The 20530-nt window shown below is 43.5% G+C and overlaps 1 protein-coding gene and 1 long non-coding RNA gene across 2 annotated transcripts in view; one reads left to right on the forward strand and one right to left on the reverse strand.

Moving 5' to 3' along the window:
• The window catches only part of LOC132822106 (POC1 centriolar protein homolog A-like), a 148607-nt gene that overhangs the window by 22362 nt on the left and 105715 nt on the right, over positions 1 to 20530 (forward strand). Inside the window, exons 2-3 of the mRNA XM_060835142.1 lie at positions 7772 to 7856; positions 14959 to 15130. Coding sequence (XP_060691125.1) covers positions 7772 to 7856; positions 14959 to 15130 — 257 coding nt within the window. The remainder of the gene's footprint in view (positions 1 to 7771; positions 7857 to 14958; positions 15131 to 20530) is intronic.
• Positions 7792 to 20530, reverse strand: part of LOC132822107 (uncharacterized) — a 48332-nt gene continuing 35593 nt past the window's right edge. The window contains exon 3 of the long non-coding RNA XR_009645398.1: positions 7792 to 8832. This is a non-coding gene — a long non-coding RNA (uncharacterized LOC132822107). The remainder of the gene's footprint in view (positions 8833 to 20530) is intronic.

Here is a 20530-nt window from a genome sequence, read left to right on the forward strand (position 1 = left end):
AATGGGGCGGCGTGGAGGTAATGGGGTGCGTGTAGGGTAGGGGGGTAATGGGGAAGCGTGGAGGGTAGTGGGTAATGGGGTGCGTGGAGGGTAGTGGGTAATGGGGTGCGTGGAGGGTAGTGGGTAATGGGGTGCGTGGAGGGTAGGGGGGTTAATGGGGTGCGTGGAGGGTAGGGGGGTAATGGGGTGCGTGGAGGGTAGGGGGGGTAATGGGGTGCGTGGAGGGTAGGGGGGGTAATGGGGTGCGTGGAGGGTAGGGGGGTAATGGGGTGCGTGGAGGGTAGGGGGGGTAATGGGGTGCGTGGAGGGTGGGGGGTAATGGGGTGCGTGGAGGGTAGGGGGTAATGGGGTGCGTGGAGGGTAGGGGGGGTAATGGGGTGCGTGGAGGGTGGGGGGGGTAATGGGGTGCGTGGAGTGTGGGGGGGTAATGGGGTGCGTGGTGGGTAGCGGGGGTAATGGGGTGCGTGGTGGGTAGCGGGGGTAATGGGGTGCGTGGAGGGTAGGGGGGGTAATGGGGTGCGTGGAGGGTAGGGAGGGTAATGGGGTGCGTGGAGAGTTGTGGGGGAATGGGGTGCTTAGGGGTAATGGGGTGCGTGGAGTGTAGGGGTAATGGGGAGGCGTGGAGGGTAGTGGATGTAATGGGGAGGCGTGGAGGGTGGGGGTAATGGGGTGCATGGAGGGTAGTGGGGGAATGGGGTGCGTGGAGGGTAGTGGGGGAATGGGGTGCGTGGAGGGTAGTGGGGGAATGGGGTGCGTGGGGTGAGTGGAGGGTAGTGGGGGAATGGGGTGAGTGGAGGGGAGGGGGAATGGGGTGCGTGGAGGGTAGTGGGGGAATGGGGTGCGTGGAGGGTAGTGGGGGAATGGGGTGAGTGGAGGGTAGTGGGGGAATGGGGTGCGTGAAGGGTAGGGGGTAATGGGGTGTGTAGGTTGTAATGGGGTGCATAGGGGTAATGGGGATGCGTGGAGGGTAGTGGATGTAATGGGGAGGCGTGGAGGTAATGGGGGTGTGGAGGGTAGGGGGGAATGGGGTGCGTGGAGGGTAGTGGGGGAATGGGGTGCGTGGAGGGTAGGGGGGAAATGGGGTGCTTGGAGGGTAGTGGGGGAATGGGGTGCGTGGAGGGTAGTGGGGGAATGGGGTGCGTGGAGGGTAGTGGGGGAATGGGGTGCGTGGAGGGTAGGGGGGGAAATGGGGTGCTTGGAGGGTAGTGGATGTAATGGGGAGGGGTGGAGGAATGGGGGTATGGAGAGTAGGGGGGAATAGGGTGCATGGAGGGTAGCGGTTAATGGGGGGGCGTGGAGGGAAGTGGGGTGGGGGTAATGGGGGGGTGTGGAGGGAAGTGGGGTGGGGGTAATGGGGGGGTGTGGAGGGAAGTGGAGTGGGGGTAATGGGGCACATGTGGTGAGGAAAGAGGGGTAATTTGGGGGGGAAGTGGGGGTGTGGAGAGGAAAGAGGGATGGGAGGCATGGAGAGGAAAGAGAGGTGGGGGGGTTGGTGGGTGGTATGGAGAGAAAGAGGGGTGGGGGGGTGGGGGTTGTGTGGAGAGGAAAGAGGGGTGGGGGGGTTGGGGGCAAGTGTGGAGAGGAAAGAGGGTTGGGGGGAGGTGTGGAGAGGAAAGAGGGTTTGGGGGTTGTGGAGAGGTGTGGAGAGGAAAGCGGGTTGGGGGGGTGTGGAGAGGAAAGCGGGTTGGGGGGGTGTGGAGAGGAAAGCGGGGTGGGGGTGTGTGGAGAGGAAAGAGGGTTAGTGGGGTTGGGGAATTGTGGAGAGAAAACAGGGGTGGGGTGTTGGGGGTGTGTGGAGAGGAAAGAGGGCTGGGGGGTTGTGGAGAGGAAAGGGGGGTGGAAGGTGGCGTGGAGAGGGAAGAGGGGTTTGTGGTGGGTTGGCTTGGAGAGCAGCAGTGTATGTCAGTGGGGAGCAGGTTGCTGGTTGGATTGACTTCTTTACTGTGCTTGCTATTCTGATGTTTACATTCTTGGTTTTAACTCTTTACGTGGACCTCTGCTAAAACAGTGGAGAGTTGCCAGGAGTACAAAATCTTTTGGTTTGCTTCTGCTCACCTTCACATTGTAATTTAGTGAAGTATTCTCCAAGGACTTATGCAAGTAAATAGATTCTAATCATAAGTAAATGATTAAGAACTATAAGTATAAATTCACTCTACTAGTTAGAATTCTAACCATCTTCTAAAACCCACTGTACACACATACAGGCATGCAATAAAACAAACACTGGTGTTGTATGAATAGTAGAGAAAAAAATATCTGGGAAAACAGTTCAATGTTTGTAGTCCACAGGTTTTGTTGAGATTGTTTTGCTGACAAAGACTATTTGTTTCTTGAAGTTTCTCCCCCTCACAGAAAGCACAGGCAAATATTCAAAGAACCTATCAAATTTCTTTGTTGCTGGTTAAAGTTCACAGCAGCTGGTGAGGGAAATAAACTTTTGTTACAATGTAGAGGTGCCAGTGTTGGACTGGGGTGGACAAAGTTAAAATCACACAGCACCAGGTTATAGTCCACCAATTTTATTTGGAAGTACAAGCTTTTGGACCGCTCCTCCTCCATCAGGTAGCTAGCGAGGCAGGATTATATGACACTGAATTTATAGTAAAAGATCAAAGTGTCATACAACTGATTCAATACATTGAACAAACCTAGATTGCTGTTAAATCTTTAATCACTTTGAATGGGTTGCAGATTTCGATTCATCAATATGTAAATCCCAGAACTTCTTTCAAGTCACATTCCTGAGATAATTTAAGGTTTTATATTTTAAAAAAAGTGACATCTCGGCTCAGACCAATGGTTGAAATACAAAAAGACTCTCACCTCACATCTTTCATGCATTGTCTGAGCTGAGATGCCACTTTTTTTTAATATGTTACCTCAGGAATTTGACTTGAAAGAAATTCTGGGATTTATATATTGATGAATCAAAACCTGCAACCTATTCAAAGTGTTTAAAGACTTATTAGCAATCTAGGTTTGTTCAATGCATTGCATAAATTATATGATGCTTTGATCTTTTACTATAAATTCTGTCTTATGATCCTGTCCCCCACTACCTATCTGAAGAAGGAGCAACGCACCGAAAGCTTGTACTTCCAAATACACCTGTTGGACTATAACCTGGTGTTGTGCGATTTTTAACTTTTTTTTAATCAAGAGAAAGGCATGCCATTTACCTTTTGCAGGAGTCTGTTCAGCTACCTAGGAAGCATTTAGATAATTTTTGTTCGCCTTTGGTTGTAACTGGTTAAGACTCCACAAATGAATCAGCAACCTGATTGGATCTTACATCCTTGGAACCACCTTGTGTACAATGAATTCCCTCATTGATTGAGTATAACAGCAGTGTAAAGATGACAGACAATATGTTTCAGTAGCTTGCTTTTTCAGTAGCAACAATTCCTTCCACTGTCCTTGGTTTTAAACAGTCCTTTTTGCATTTCACTTCACATTCACCAATAAAGTATAATAAAATGATACTGTTTTTACAATGTAAATGCTTTAATCAAAGTAACAAGTGATGCATTCTTCTCTTCCCTATTGCAGCCTTTGACTCAGCTGATCAAGTCACCTTTGACAAGGCATCTTCTCCATTGTCCGGGTCCAAAAGGCTGTTAAGCATAATCAGTTGTCATCCTGCTGAAACTTTATTCAATGGTTTTGTCTGAAACTTCTGAAGGCTCTATCTTTGAGCCGCTTCTGTTTTTCATCTACATGATGTCCTTCGGTGATATAATTCAAAGTCGTGACACCAGTTCTCACAAGTACACTGATGATACTCAGCACTACTTCATCATGACTTCCTTTATCTCTGCTATCAGACCACACATCTGACATCCACTTTTGGATGAACCACAATTTTCTGCAGTTTGAGGTGGCAAGATCAAAGCATTTTCTTCTGTCCTGCTACAAATTCTTTGCATCATTAGACCATAAGATATAGGAGTGGAAAGGAAGGCCAATCGGCCCATCAAGTCCACTCTGCCGTTTAATCATGGCTGATGGGCATTTCAACACCACTTAGTCATAATCTCCCCATAGCCCTTAAATTCTTGATCTCGCAAGGAATTATCAATCTCTGCCTTGAAGGCATTTAATGTCCCAGCCTCCACTGCACTCTGTGGCAATGAATTCCACAGGCCCACCACTCTCTGGCTGAAGGAATGTCACCTCATTATCATTCTAAATTGATCCCCTCTAATTCTAAGGCTGTGCCCATGGGTCTTAGTCTCTCTGCTTAACGGAAACAAATTCCCAGTGTTCACCCTTTCTAAGCCATGCATTATCTTGTAAGTTTCTATTAGATCTCCTCTCAACCTTCTAAACTCTAATGAATACATTCCCAGGTTTCTCAACTGTTCATCGTATGTTAGGCCTACCATTCCAGGGATCCTCCATGTGAATCTCTGCTGGACACGCTTCAGTGCCTGTATGTCCTTCTTAAGTTGTGGGGCCAAATATTGGACACAGTATTCTAAATGGAGCGAATTAGAGCTTTATAAAGTCTCAGAAACACATTGCTGCTTTTATATTCCAACCCACTTGAGATAAATGACAACATTACATTCGCTTTCTTAATCACGGACTCAAGCTGCAAGTTAACTTTTAGAGAATCCTGGACGAGCACTCCTAGATCCCTTTGTACTTTGGCTTTATGGATTTTCTCACCATTTAGAAAATAGTCCATGCCTGTATTCTTTTTCCCATAGTGCAAGACCTTGTATTTGCTCACATCGAATTTCATCAGCCATTTCCTAGACCACTCTCCTAAACTGTCTAAATCTTTCTGCAAGTAAAAAGTGAGGTCTGCAGAAGCTGGAGATCAGAGCTGAAAATGTGTTGCTGGTTAAAGCGCAGCAGGTCAGGCAGCATCTAAGGAACAGGAAATTCGACGTTTCGGGCAAAAGCCAAGGCTTTTTCTCGAAACGTCGAATTTCCCGTTCCTTGGATGCTGCCTGACCTGCTGCACTTTAACCAGCAACACATTTTCAGCTGTAAATCTTTCTGCACCCTCCCCACCTCCTGTCTGCCCACTTAACTTCTTATCATCGGCAAACTTTGCCAGAATGCCGCCAGTCCCTTCATCCAGGTCATTAATATACAAAGTGAACAGCTGTGGTCCCAAAACTGAACTCTGCGGAATACCACTTGTCACAGGTTGCCATTCTGAAAAGTAACCTTTTTTCCCAACTCTCTGCCTTTTGTCAGTCAGCTAATCCTCAGTATGTGCAAGTAGCTGACCTTGAATACCATGGGCCCTCACCTTACTCAGCAGCCTCCTGTGAGGCACCTTATCAAAGGCATCAATGTTCTGTTCCCTGGTTATTGTCTCAGGCTGATACAGTATTAGCATCATTCATGGACCTTGAGTTCTGCTTCACAGTCATATCTCCTCTGGCAAACCAAATGGTAATATTTCTATTCTATGGTCTTAGCTTCTTTGCTCATGTAACTTTTCGTTCGTGTCTTGTTGTTTTGGGACTGAACTGTTTCTTTTCGCTGCTCTCAATTAATGCTTATGTGTGTTTTCCTACCCTTGGTGATTATTTATTTAGGACAATCACAGAAGCAAGGTTTATGAGAGTTTTAAAACAGTTATTCATTCTCATACAAGTACCCAAATGTTTAAAATCTAAAGTCTTATTTATATATCACACATGCTTTTACAAACAAAGGTAAACAATGCAATAGCAATTTAGGATTATCTCAGCCTCTTTCATGGCTGGCCAGGAGTTTCTTAGATGAGCTAATAGTTCAGTACTTAAACTTTTATCTCAGGTGACTCAATTTTCAAGCCTTAGACATTGAGAGACTTTGACAGGTTGTGGGGAAACAAGAATTGTTGAGTATGGCAGGGATGTAAGACCTGAGTTGGGGGGATCTTTTGAGTTGTTGACTGAAGGGTCAGTTGGGCCTTCAGTTGTAGCAGCGGGAGGAAATGGGTTTAGCATGTCACCCATCTGCAGTGCCCTTTACACATTCCCACCCCAATTTCCAACTTCCTTCACATACATTCCACCCCATCCCATCTCCCTTCCCACGCACATCCCCCACTATCTCCACCACCTCCCTTCCCACGCACATCCCCCACTATCTCCACCACCTCCCTTCCCACGCACATCCCCCACTATCTCCACCACCTCCCTTCCCACGCACATCCCCCACTATCTCCACCACCTCCCTTCCCACGCACATCCCCCACTATCTCCACCACCTCCCTTCCCACGCACATCCCCCACTATCTCCACCACCTCCCTTCCCACGCACATCCCCCACTATCTCCACCACCTCCCTTCCCACGCACATCCCCCACTATCTCCACCACCTCCCTTCCCACGCACATCCCCCACTATCCCCACCACCTCACTTCCCACGCACATCCCCCCACTATCTCCACCACCTCCCTTCCCACATCTCAACCTCCTTCATACACATCCCCACCACCTCCCTTCCCACATCTCAACCTTCTTCATACACATCCCCACCCATCTCAACCTCCATACACATCCCCACCCTCTCCCATCTCAACCTCCTTCATACACATCCCCCCTCCATATCCACCTCCTTTAGAGTTATCCTGCTCCCCATCTCCAGCTCTCTTCACACATCCCCTCCCATTGCCATCTCCCTTCGCAAGCGCATGCCCTCCATCTTCACCTCCCTTCACATACCCCCGTCCTAACATTTCCCTTCTGTGTCATTTGATAAAATGAGAGGTGAAATGGAGACCTGCATTTTCAAAGGCTCTGTCACTGCTGGTCAGCAATCGTTTAGGTTGCAACTATCAGTTGAAATAAAGCAAGCTTTTTAAAGGGGCCACAGACCGGTCAGGAATCAGTTTAAGTTCGACAACTGCTCTTTGGAGTTCACAACCTCCCCATTTGGGATCCACAATTTGATAAGCCCGATTTAGCTGGGAAACAAAGTTTTTTTTGTTTCAATTGGCTGAATGGCTTCTTCTGGACAAATTTCCAGGAAGTTGGTTCTTAGATAAACTCAAAGTTGGAAAGATTGAGGAGAGTCCTCCTCCACCTTTTGATGTGTTATTGTATATTACTTTGGATGTTTCGGTATTTGCAACTAATTTGATGGCTTTCTGAAGGAACATTATTGCAGAATTACTTCTTTTGCTTTTGGTTTAGAAGCAGACAACAAAATAGCTTCTTCATCATGTGACTTGTACAAGTTCAAAGTCCTTTTTCCAAGCATCATCTATTGTACGCCCCCAGTTGTGGCTTTACTTGAGATTTTAACCAGCTGAGTTTGGATGAGTGAAGCCATCATAGCACAGTTAATGATCAGTCAGAGTCATTATTAACATATGTGTAACACATGTTGAGTTTTGATGTTTCTTTTCTCAGTGGTGAAATTGGCAAAGATGCCGGCTGGAAAGGTATCTTTTTTTACTGTTGTTCCATCCTTAATTAAAATGGGTACGCATTGCTCGAGACTTGCACAGTTCTGGAGCCTTTTTTTTGTTCCTAAAATTGAAAAGTATTGACTGGAAGTTCAGAGCTTACTGCAGAGTGATATAGTTCTCCTGATTGGCCTTCCACCTACACGAAACTGGCTGAAAGGTAAGACTTGAGGAAGTAGGGGAATTTATTTGTGTATGATTCTTTTGTGTGAAACTACTTTCTTTTTTACAGATTTAATTCATAATCATTTCAAAAACTATAATAGCAAGAATTAATGACTCATGCAATTGAGGTTTGTGGCACAGTGTATGCAAACATTTAATGTTTCACTTTTTTAAATTTTGTAGGAAGATCCCACATTAGAACGGCACTTTAAAGGTCATCGTGATACTGTCACAAGTATTGACTTCAATACTAACATGAAGCAGTTAGGTAGGTTGCATTTCTTGAATAAATATCAATTTATAATCTTTTGGCAGATCCATAAAGTCAGGGGACCAAACGGGTGACACTGTCTCTCCATGGAGAAGGCATTGAGTAGTTTGAGAGCTCATGCTGCCTTGAAGAAAAGATTGACATTCTGTAGTACCTTTCATCACCTTAGGCTGTCCAAAGTGTTTCTTGGCTGGTGAAATTCTTTTGAAGTGTCAGATTGCACTGTAGGAAAAGTACTTCAGCATCCGATAACATAATACTTTTTACCAGGTCTGAGTTCAAACAAAATCTTCACTATTGAGTACAAAAACGTCCCAGAATAGTTGTAAATAGGAACTGAGATGATGGGAAAGAAGTCAAGAAAATAATTACATTCACCTGACAAGTTTCACTGAGTCCACTGTGAATACATTCTGTGCCTTTGCTGCCCTCAGTACTTCTGTTTAATACAGAGGAGATGGTTCATTCTTACCTGCCTGTTGAAATGGCCTAGCAATCGCTTGTAACAGTTGTTAGATAGTCTTAAAAAAAATTAAACTGCACAGGCCACCCGGCATTGAGCTACACATCAGAAGCAAAACACAGATTTATTATCTCTGCAAAGTCCTCTGTACTGACATCTGGGGTTTAGTACCAAATTGAGAGAGCTGCCTCACAGATTAGTCAAGTGATATTCTGTTGGAGTCATACACGTGGAATTATACAGGCTGACGATGTCCAGGACGTTGTCAAGCATTTTCAGTCTCACCAGCAGGACAGGCCCAGCAGAAATGGTGGCTCAGTGGTATACATTGGGAAGGAGTTGCTGTAGAAGTCCTGACATTAACTGCAGATCCCATGAAGTCTCAAGGCATCAGATCAAACAAAGGAAAGGAAATATTCTGTAGATTACCACAACATTTGCTTCGGGTCTTGCTCCACCCTAATCCAATCTGTTCCAGTGCAGCAATGTGGAAAATTGCCCACGCATATCCTGTACACAAAGAAAAGGGACAACTTAAAACTAGCCAATCATTGCTCTTCAGCCTATGCTTGTTCTTCAGGAGGGTGTCATTAGCAGTATCATTCAGCAACACTTACTTAGCAATAACCTGTTCACTGATGCCTGGTATGGTTTCCACCAGACCCACTCAGCTCCTGATCTAATTATAGTCTTGGTTCAATAAAAGAGCTGAATTCATGAACTTAGATGAGTGACTGTCCTTGAGTTCAAGGCCACATTTTTCTGAATGTGGTATCAAGGAGCCCTAGTATTAAGTCAGTGGGAATTGTGAAAACATTTGACTGTTTGGAGTCAAAGCTGACAGAAAGGAAGACGGTTGTGGTGTTGGACATTGTTCATCTCAGTTGCAGGACACCTATGCAGAGTTTTTTAAGGTCGAATTGTAAACTGAACAATCTTCAGCTGCTTTATCAATGATGTACTATCCAACATAAGGTCAAAGATGGGGATGTTCACTGATGACTCCACAGTTCAATGCTGTTCACGACGCCTCATACCGAAGCAGTGTATGTCCAAATACATCAAAACCTGGACAATATTCAGGCGTAGGTTGACAAGTAGTAACTGTCATTCCATCACACAAGTTCTAGTCAATGATGAGCTCCAACAAGGGAGGATCTAACTATTGTTTCTTCATGTTGAATAACCTTACCATGACTGAATTCCCCTCTACACTGGAGATACAGGATGCCAACTTGCGGATCATCTCAGAGAATATCTCTGGAACATCCACACCAACCAACTCCACTGCCCCATGGCTTAACCTTAAACTTCCCCTTCCACTCTGCCAAGGATATTCAGGTCTTAGGCCTCCTCCATCACCAAACCATTACCACCTGAGACCTGGAAGAAGAACACCTCATATTCCATCTTGAGACCCTGCAACCACACGGGATCAATTTGGATTTCACCAGTTTCCTCATTTTCCCCTCCCACACATTATCCTAGTCCCAAGTGTCCAACTGCCCTCCTGACCTGTCCATCACCTTTCCCATCTATCCATTCCAACCTCCTCTCCAACTTCATCTACTTATTGCATTCTCAGCTACCTTCCTCCCAAACCCACTCCCATCCCATTTATCTCTCAGCCCCCTGGTCCACAAGCCTCATTTCTGATGAAGGACTTATGCCCGAAATGTCAATGCTCCTGCTCAACGGATGCTGTCTGCATGCTGTGCTTTTCCAGCATCATACTCTCAACTCTGATCTCTGGTATCTGCAGTCCTCACTTTCTCCTAGTTGAATTCTCCACTGTCAATATTCTGGGGGTTTCTATTGACCAGAAACTGAACTGGACTAGCCATACAAGTACAGTGGCCACAAGAACATATACAGGGATGGTGATGGAGGCCATTGGCTATAATGTATGCTTTGGTGAGGAAAATAAGTCAAGCTGTTTCTTGGCTAATCTGTGGGGACAGCTTTTACAATTTGGCACAGGTCCCCAGATGTTTGAGAGGAGGACATGGTAACATTGAATGAGAGAATATGCTGCTGTTGTTTCTACTTCCTGTACTGACATGGTGGCATAACCTTCCTGTGTAAAGGCGCATTCAAAATACAGAGGAACCTTGATTAACTGAATGAGATCTATTTCGTTATGGTAATTGATTATTCGGTTAATTGATTTAATGCCTGTCTTCTGTGGCTTGGAGTTTTCGGAAGTTTCCTTTTTCCTCACTCCCTCTCTCTGTCTCAGGGTTTGTTTCTGAGCAGACACATTCTAGTGTATAAGGGATCTGCAGGATTGCTCAAGCCTCCACCCCCCCCCCATCACCACCATCAGCTCAATGGGATTGACAGTGGCTAAAGTCTGCTCCCTGTTCAGAAGACTGGGTAACAGCACACTGCGTGCTCGAACCTCCAACCCTGCCTCCCGTCTTGCCCCCCCCCCCGCTCAAACTCTGCCCTCCCCTCCGCAGGCGGCAGCCAGACTGGATACCAACAGTAAGACAGCCGATGCCTTTGAGGGGGGTGTGGGTCTCCAAATAGTGTGTGCACGCGCGCACGTGAAATGTTTTACCGTAACATTTTGTTAAGTTCCACCTTATCCCAGTACAGGACAGTTTTGGAGAGATTATCTCGGGAAGCAGGGTTTAGGGTATACCCTTGTGTTGAACTCCAGGAAAAGTATGGGGAGAGAGAGGGAGGTCGGGAAGTCAGCCATTTGGAGTCGGTGCCTGGGCTCCCATCGATGTCCAAGACTGTTCTCGACAGCATTTCAGTAAGCCGAGTTTGTTTTAATCATTGTAAGCAAAAGACACGATCAAGGTTGGAAACACTTCTTTGATGTAATGTTTCAATCGGGACCTCGAGATCGCCTTTGGATAATCCGATATTTGGATAATCGAGGTTCCTCTGTTATCCTTCAGTCTTTGCAACGTGCCATTCTGCCTCCAAGATGAATTTCGATTTGCTTCAGAATTGTTTCCGTCCTCCCTTTCATCAACATTTTTTAAAAGCATTCACAAAAGCTGCGGTTATCCCTTTTACGTTGCTTGCTATGTTTTCATTCTTCACTCTATTTTCTCCTCTCATTTCCTGTCTCAATTCTCCTCTGCAATTTCTGCATTCTGACTGATTTCCTACTGTATTTTGAACTTGACATTTATCAATGACTGACCCTGCCAACCCCTGCCTCAGTTTCTGTGCTCATGTCACCTACTCTAACCCGTCCCCTTCTGAACTTGCTGCACTTCACTCTCTCAGGTCCAACCCTAACTTTGTTACTTAACCTGCTGACAAAGGTGTTGCTGTTGTATCCTGGTGCATTTTTTTTTACCTTACAGAGGATCAATGCCAATTCTTGGACACTTTATCCTATCTTCCCCTGGGCCGTGACCACTTCTGAATATCAAGCCGTTGTTGCTAGGACTGTCACTAACTTCATTACCTCTGGAGATCTTCCACTCACTGCCTCCCAACCTGGGACAGTCCGCTTCTACATCCTATCCAAAATCCACAAACCAGACTGCCCCAGTAGGCACATTGTGTCAGCCTGTTCCTGCCTCACTGACCTCATTACCTCCTACCTTGACTCCATCCTGTCTCCACTTGTCCACACCTTGCCCCCTACATCCACGATTCTTCTTCGCCTTATTGACAATTTCCAATTCCTTGTCCCTAACTTCCCCCTGGTCACCATGGATGTCCAATCCTTCTATCCCTCTGTTCACCAACAGGACGGTTTGCGAGCTCTCAGCTTCTTCCTCAACCAGAAGCCTGAACACTCCCCACCCATCGCTAATCTCCTCTGCCTGGCTGAAACTGTTCTCTCATGGGTCTCAGTTACGCCTGTTTCCTTTGGAGATATGTGGAACAATCCTTATTCCAGTCCTACACTGGTCTCCTCCCACAACTTTCTTATCAGTATATCAACGACTGCTGCTGCGGTGTCGCTTCATGCTTCTGTCAGGACCTTGAAAAAATTTGTTTATTTTGACTCCGCTAAAAAGCCACAGATTCCCATAGCTACCTTCACTACCCCATGTTCCATCCTGCAATTATTCCATTCCAATTCCTTTGCCTCTGTCGCCTCTGATCAGACGATGCCACCTTCCAAAACAGTGCTGCTGACCTGGCTTGCTTCTTCCATAAATGTGGTTTTGCATTCACTGTGGTTGACAGGGATCTCAACTGCATCCGACTTCTGCCCTTGCCCTCCCCATCACTCAAAAGGGTGACTGGGTTCCCCTTGTCCTCATTGTTCATCCCACCAGCCTCTGCATTCAAAGGATTATTCTCAGCCATTTCTGACAACTGCAGAATAATGCCACCTCAAAACATATCTTCTCTTCAAATCCCCTGTAGCAGGGACTGTTGCCTCAAGGACATCCTAGTCCATTCATCAATCACTAACACCATCTCCCCCCCCCCCCCCCCCCCCCCCCCCCCCCCCCGCCCCCCGCCGCCCCCCCCACCCCGCCGCCCCCCACCCCACACACACACACACACACTGGCACCTTCCCACGTAACCATAGAAGGTGTGATACCTGCCCCTTTACCTCCTGCTTGTTCACCGTCAAAGTGCCTAAACAATCTTTCCAGGTGAAGCAGCATTTCAGCCGTACATCCTCCATTATTGTGTATTGTATTCATTGCACACTCAATGCCGAACACCTCCATGACCCTGTCCTTCCCGTAGCTGGTTATTTTAACACAATGTCCTGCTTGCATGCCAACTTGTCTGTCTTCAAAATGTTGCAGTGCTCCAGTGAATTTCAGTGCAAACTGGAGGAACAACATCTCCTCTTCAGACTAGGCACTTTATAGCTTCCTAGACACAATATTGAGTCCAACACCTTCAAATTGTGAATCAACTCCCATTCCTCCCTTTTCTTTTAGCTTTACTTGTTACATTCTCAGTCACCATGTCCTGTCTCCTGCACCCCTGCCCCTTTCCCAAGTCTGACGTTTAGACACACCATTGTTCTGCCAGTCTTACATTCCATTCTGAATTTAATCTGAACTATTAACACCTTTTCTCCCTCCGCACTCAACGTCCTACCACCTGGTGGTGTCATCTTTTGTTGTTTGGCAGTTTTTGACATTGACCATTTTGATGAATACTTGCACCTTTAAATACAAAACCGTTGAAAAGAGTTGTTTCTATACAGATCCTTCAAGTTTGCATAGCACAAAGGTTGACCATCAAGGAACCAATATGATTTTGTCTGATTTTTTAAAAACTTTAATGGATTGCAATTTATAAATAATTATTTGCAAAATAGAACGAAACCTTGCTCATCTATTTGTCAGTGCCATTTATTTGTGTCTTGAAGGTTTCAACACCTTTTATAAAATCATAGGATGGTCCTACTTTGAATGTGTTATTTCATGCTAATAATGCAAAAGCAAGAGTGGCGTTTATATAGCAAAAGTTCCAAAGCGCTGCGGATACTGGAAATCAGAAACTTAGATTTGGCAGCATCTATGGAGAGAAATAATTAACATTTTGGGCCCAGTGACCCTTCTGCAGAATGCTGCCTTCAGAATTCTGAAGAAAGGTCACTGGACCTGAAACATTAATTCTGCTTTCTGTCCATAGATGCTGCCAGGATCTGCTGGTTTTTTTTATAGCAATTGCAGTTTGTGTTTATATAGTGTCTTTGAACACCATGTGTGCCAAAATGTTTTACAGCCATTGAAGTATTTTTTTTGTTGAGAATTCGCTATAATGTAAATAGCACTACAACCAAACTTTGCAGAGCAAATCCCACAAACAGCAATGTCCAGATATTCTGGTTTTGTGATGTTCTACGAGGGGTGACATTGACTGATAGTTTTGGAGAAATATTAGAAATTTCTCCTCTGCTTTTCTTCTGAAATTGTACTATGGGAGACAGACTGGGTCTTAGTTTGACCCCTCAGCCAAGGTCAAACAATTACCTGTTATTCTCATTGGCTTATCTATTAGTTTATAGCTGATCTATTGACTAGATTGAACATCATAATGCAGGAAAGCTAAAGTGGTCTCCAATCTCAGTCAGGATTATGATGAAGGCGCAATTGGTCTCTGCCTCCACCATTAAATAGAACAAAATCAGCAAGAAATCCTGCTCCAGTCTGTGTCCAGTGATTCCCTTGGTTCTTGTTGGGTCACTGTTTGTGAATTGGGTTTGGCTGTGATACTTACACAAATAAACAGTTTGCTAACAGTGTTTGATAAGGTTTATACATTTGTAATGTTCGAAGTATCTCAAATGAATCAATGATCTAAAATTATGAAAGCTCAGGAGGTAAGAAAGTTGGAGAGTGACAAGTTCTGTCAACTATGGGGCTTTTGGGCAGTCCTATTACTAAACAGAGTGAAGATATCCTGACCCAAAATCTGGGTATAAGACCAACTCCTGTTACACTGTTGTTTCTTTCACTGATCAAAATTGACAGATTTGAGACTGATAAGGCAAAGTTTTCCAGCGTAATAGAAATTAAATCTACAGAGGATTATGGAATTTGGTAGTTACATACACAGTTTCTAAATATGGGAGTTGAGTGAAACAGCTTTTTAATCCCTAATGTAAATAAGGCAAAGTGGAAATTATAGGTTGCATCCCAATTTGAAACAAACATTAAAATGTCGTTTTGTTCTAACAGCAACTGGATCAATGGATTGCTGCGTTATGATCTGGAATTTGAAACCACAGATGCGAGCATATCGATTTGTAGGTCACAAAGATGCAGTCCTGTCAGTTCAGTTCTCTCCTTCTGGTCACTTACTGGCTTCTGCATCTCGAGACAAAACAGTCCGCCTCTGGGTTCCCAGTGTGTAAGAACTTTTATTTTGTACTTGTGATGTAAGATGGGTCATGACTATGTTGATATCTATTACTGCAGTAGAACCGTGGATTTTAATTTGTCTTAGTCTCCCTTTCTTATTGTATCTGTCAGTTTTTATATTCTTGGAAGTAAGCAGGAAAGATTCTGACAGCATCTCCCTTTGTTTTTCTTAAGTGGAAATATTTTAGTTTGTCAAAGCGCCTCATAATTTTGAACATCTCTATCTTTTGATTCTTAGTCATAGAGTCACAAAGATGTAGAGCACTCTACAGAAACAGAAACGTTGGTCCAACTCGTCCATGCTGACCAGATATCCCAACCTAATCTAGTCCCATTTGCCAGCAGTTGGCCCATTTCCCTTAAAACCCTTCCTAGTCGTATACCCATCCAGATTCTTTTAAGTATTACAATTGCATCAGCCTCCACCACTTCCTCTGGCAGTTCATTCCATACATTCACCACTGTCTGCATGAAAAAGTTGCCTCTATGGTCCCTTTTATATCTTACCCCTCTCACCCTAAACCTATGCCCTTTAGTTCTGGACTCCCCCACTCCAGGGAAAAGTCTATTTACTCTACCCATGCCTCCCATGATTTTATAAGCCTCTATAGGTCACCCCTCAGCCTCTGAAACAGCCCTAGCCTCTCACTATAGCTCAAATCCTCCAACCAGGGCAACATCCTTGTAAATCTTTTCTGAACCCTTTCAAGTTTCACAACATCCTTCCGATAGGAAGGAGACCAGAATTGCATGAAATGTTCCAAATTGGCCTATCCAACATCCTGTATAGCTGCAACATGCCCTTCCAACTCCTAAACTCAGTAAAGGAAAGCATACCAAATGCTGCCACCTTTGTTCTAATAGTACCATTTTCTTGAAAGTTTCCTTTTGACTTGAACTTTACATTCTTGGTAAAATTTCACTGAACCTTCGCTACATTCTCTTCACACCCTTGACCTTGACATCTTAAGGTCAGTCAAAAAAGTCATTTACTTTAATTTTGGCCAAATGAGCTAACTACAAGATAACCTTCATTAACTGCTCCCTTTTGAACAGGACAGGACACAAAGCATACTGTAACTCTCACTTTATTTCAGCCTGCCTCCTTAAACTTTTTATAAAGCCATTCACACTGCATCAGTGGCCTTTCAAGGTGCAAATACAAAGAAGCAGAGTGTACTCTATTTCTGTAATCAGTTACTCAAAAGGTTTGTTGAGGAAATGATTTTTGAGAAGACCTTTTTAAGGTTTTGGAGTCAGAGGGATTTAGAAGAGGGAATCCCGTGCACTACAACCTGTGCAGTTGTTTACTTTGCTGCCAGAACTAGAATGGAGGAGGAAGTAAATGGACATCAATGAGACCAGAATGAAAGATCAAAGCACAAAATAATGAAGAAAAATTCTGATCCATAAGTCAGATCTCTGTCAGCTCTAGCATGCCAATTCATTCATACACCTTATGGTTGTGAATGTTGATGATCCTGCTTATAAAAGAGAGAACATTTTATGTTGAAATCATGCATGAAGTGGTGATATATGGCTAGCTGATGAGGTTCAGGAGGGAAATGGTTAAAAAGGGATGACAGGAACCAAAGGAAGAATTTCATTCTCCTAATCTCCTTCAGCACTCTCTCCAATGCCTTTACATCCTCCTCTAAAGTGTGCCATCCAGTAGTGGATGCAATTACCCCAGTTGAGCTTAAACTGATGTCTTCTACAAAAATAGAATTACAGTTTGATTTATTGTCATGTACCCTTGGGAGTAAAATTGGTTTAGCCACCACAATGTTTGGATTAGACCACAAAGCACTTACAAAATTGCTTGACCTCTTCAATGTCCAGTAGCAGCAAACACATATTGAAGCTACTGAAACAATATCTAATCCAACCCAGAGTTACATAAATACAGGTTGTTCTGCACGTATTTTGTTAACGCGAATTTGCTGTAATGTGCTTGACAAATTGGGGACACTGTTTCTAAAATGTGAACTTTTAAAACGTGTGTTGGCTGTAATGTGATTACATTACCAACACTTTAAGTGCTGTTTCTAAAATGTAATTTTTCCATAATGCGGGATTGCACAAGAATACAACTACCATGTTATAGAACAACCACCTGTATATTCAGTATTGCTGCTTCAGTTATCACTCCATCTGTCTACTTTTGATTATCAGTAAAATGATGTAAGCAGTCATCAATAGTGCTATTACACAGTTAACAACAAATGTTTGATAGTACTTAGTTGGGTTCTGCCAGTGCCTCTATGATCCTGATGCGATTACAGAATCGGTGCAAGCATGGACAAAAAAAGCTGAATTCCAGAGGTGAGATGAGTGCAATTGCCTTTGACATCAAAGCTGCCTTTGAGTGTGGCATCAAGGAGCCCTTGCAAAACTGATTCCATGAGAATCAGGAGGAAAACTCTTCATTTGTAGACCCATTCTTGTAAACCATAAGCTTCTACACTCTATCCAATGCATTCTCATTTTTTTCTATAATGTAGCACACACTATATATTCACTATATATTGTAGCTGAGGTCTAGTGAGTGTCTTGTACAAATTCAACATCTTCTCTATCCTCTTACACTCTTTGCCACAATTAATAAAGCTGAGGACAGTGGAGGCTTTAACTGCTCTCTCTGGCTGTCCTGTCATCATCAATGATCTGTGCAGATGTGCAGCCCTTTAGGATTGTTCCCCCTATTGTCTGTTATCTTTCAATGTTTTGCTGCCATAGTGCATCATCTCATATTTTTCTGCATTAAATGTCATCTGCTGCTTACCCAAACACTCCATCGAAAGTGTTCCTTTTGAGTTCCAAACTATCAATTCTTACAATTCTTCCAAGTTTGATGTTATGTGCAAACTTAGAAATTGTCCCCTGTGCACAAAGATTGAGATCATTAAATTTCACTGCAAACCTTTCTCTAACCTGAAAAATATCTACTGACCATTACTGTCTGTTTCCTATCACTCAGGTAACATTGTATCAACATTGCTACTATCCCTTTAATACCATGACCAAGAATTTCATCAAGTCTGTTGCTATTAATAAAACTGCTTCCTTCTTTGGCCTATATAAAGTTGGGCAGTCATTATCCAGTTTCACGTAATCATGGGACCACAGCAGAAAACTGGAAAAATATAATATGTACCGTGAGAAGCTCACTTAACCCATAGGTTAGTTGGAGTGGGAAGTTTAAAAATGCCACCTTGGTGTCTATGGTGGCGGTCCTCTAAGATGCACGATTGGAGCAAAGTATTGGGGGCTACAGTCTTCCTTCAATTGGTCTGCATCTAACAAAGGGCATGATTCTATCACTGATTATTGAAATGGCAAGTTCTTAATAACAATTCAGTGCTTTGCCTTGAACAGATGAACACATTTGATTAGCCAAAAATTACTAAGATATTAATTTTGGCTGTTTAATGTCAAATAACTCAAAATTGATATTGAACTCCATTTTAATTCTAATATTGTTAGAATATTTCAGAAGAGTAATCTCTAGTATGCTTGGATGTGTGGCAATTCATTTATCAAAGCTGCAATATGGTTATCTATTTAAAGTTAATTTAGTGGAAAGCACTCTTAAAATGTGAGCACAACAGAATGCATTGGTGATGGTGTGTGTATATAGCTTTTTTGTTAGTTGGATAGGTTTATGGGTAACTTGTTCTTTAAGTAACAATTTAAATTTCTTTTTACCTGAACATTTATAGATTTTATTGCACTATTTGAAGATGTCCAAGGACTTCTCCATAATTCTTCCCTCAACCAAAATTTATCTAATTTAACTAGTTAAAGCACATTAACTAATTATGAATTTAATTGATATTTAAAAACAGTCACTACATCTTAGAATAGTTTCCTAGATGTTAAGCAGGATAGGACACTACTGAAAATGTGATTGCTTGATTGTATAAAAGGAAGCTTTTTTTGTTCTGACATATTTCTAAATGGTCACTAGGTGGTGCTATTGATATTGTTCTTTGAAAACCGAAGATACTTTTCAGATACAATTTTGCTGAGGCTGTGAAAGTTCCTGTAGTTCTGTAGCACTCAGGAGGATACTCATCAGATAATACACAATGTAATATATTAAAATGATAACCGAAGAGGCACTTACTCTGTATATCTTCTTTGTGTAAAACATTTCATCTCAATCCCTTTGAGTGTATGATGAAAGTATTTCAACAAGCTGAAAGAGCTTCATTAAGTCATTTTGACATTCATTTCTTATCTGGTTTGCATCTAACAACTGTTAGGATGTAATAACATAAACATGTATTGTACTCAGTAGAAGTTGTTTGTGTCTTTAGTGAATATCTTTTTCCCATGATATTGAGGTGCTAGTGTTGGACTTGGGTGGACAAAGTCAGAAGTCACATGACACCAGGTTATAGTCCAACAGGTTTATTTGAAATCACAAGCTTTCAGAGTGCTGCTCCTTCATCAGGTGAAGTCAATTTCACCTCAGCTGAAGAAGGAGCAGCTCCAAAAGCTTGTGATTTCAAATAAACCTGTTGGATTACTGCCTGGTATCATGTGGCTTCTGACTTAATCTGTTTCCCAGCCAAGGCAACTACAAGCCCTAATTTATAATTAGAAGGGAAGTACAACTTAGTGGAATCTTCCCTTTTGAAGTTAAAGTATTGTAACAAGTATGTCAGGTGTCGTCATATCTACCAGTGCCTAGGGTAGATTATCTCATGTGACATGTGTTTCTCAACTTGTAATCTATGCAAACAAGATATTGCGCGCAAGTTTGTTGATGAATTGTGTGGTGAGTGAGCTAGAAGTTCTCACCACTGGCAGATCCTTCCAGTTTGAAAGGGTCTGGTGCCAAATATAAGCCAGATAGCTCCCCCCGCCGCCTCCATTCTGCAAACATAAATAGTGCCATCTTCTCTCAGCTACCTTTCCACTTGAACAAACAGCAAGCCCGTCTCCCAGTGCCTCATAGCCTGCAAATTTTAGTATCACATGTATCTTTTCCTGTCAAGGACTTGCACTACCTCTGAAACGACCAACCCTTTCTGCACCCGGAATGTCCTATTCGCTTACTGGGGACAGTTCACCATCTCAAACATTATGCATGCTTGCAAGCTGCTACTGCAACCATTCCCATTGCATTGATTTTTATCTCCTTGCAAGAAAAGCCATTTCATAACTGAGTCAAGAGCCAAGGCTGGTGGATGTCAAGTTCCTCACCCCATTTGAGGAAAAACTGGTTGGCAAAGCCCTGGTTCTTGGGATGACAGTGAGATACTAATGGACCAACATTGCACTTTGCTCTTCTCACATCAGCATTTGTGCAAACACATGAATTACATGAGCTTCTCGACATCTTCAGCAAATAACCCTCTCTTCTCTCCCACTAGCACAA

This window comes from Hemiscyllium ocellatum, chromosome 14 (genome assembly GCF_020745735.1).
Source record: "Hemiscyllium ocellatum isolate sHemOce1 chromosome 14, sHemOce1.pat.X.cur, whole genome shotgun sequence".
NCBI lineage: Eukaryota > Metazoa > Chordata > Chondrichthyes > Orectolobiformes > Hemiscylliidae > Hemiscyllium > Hemiscyllium ocellatum.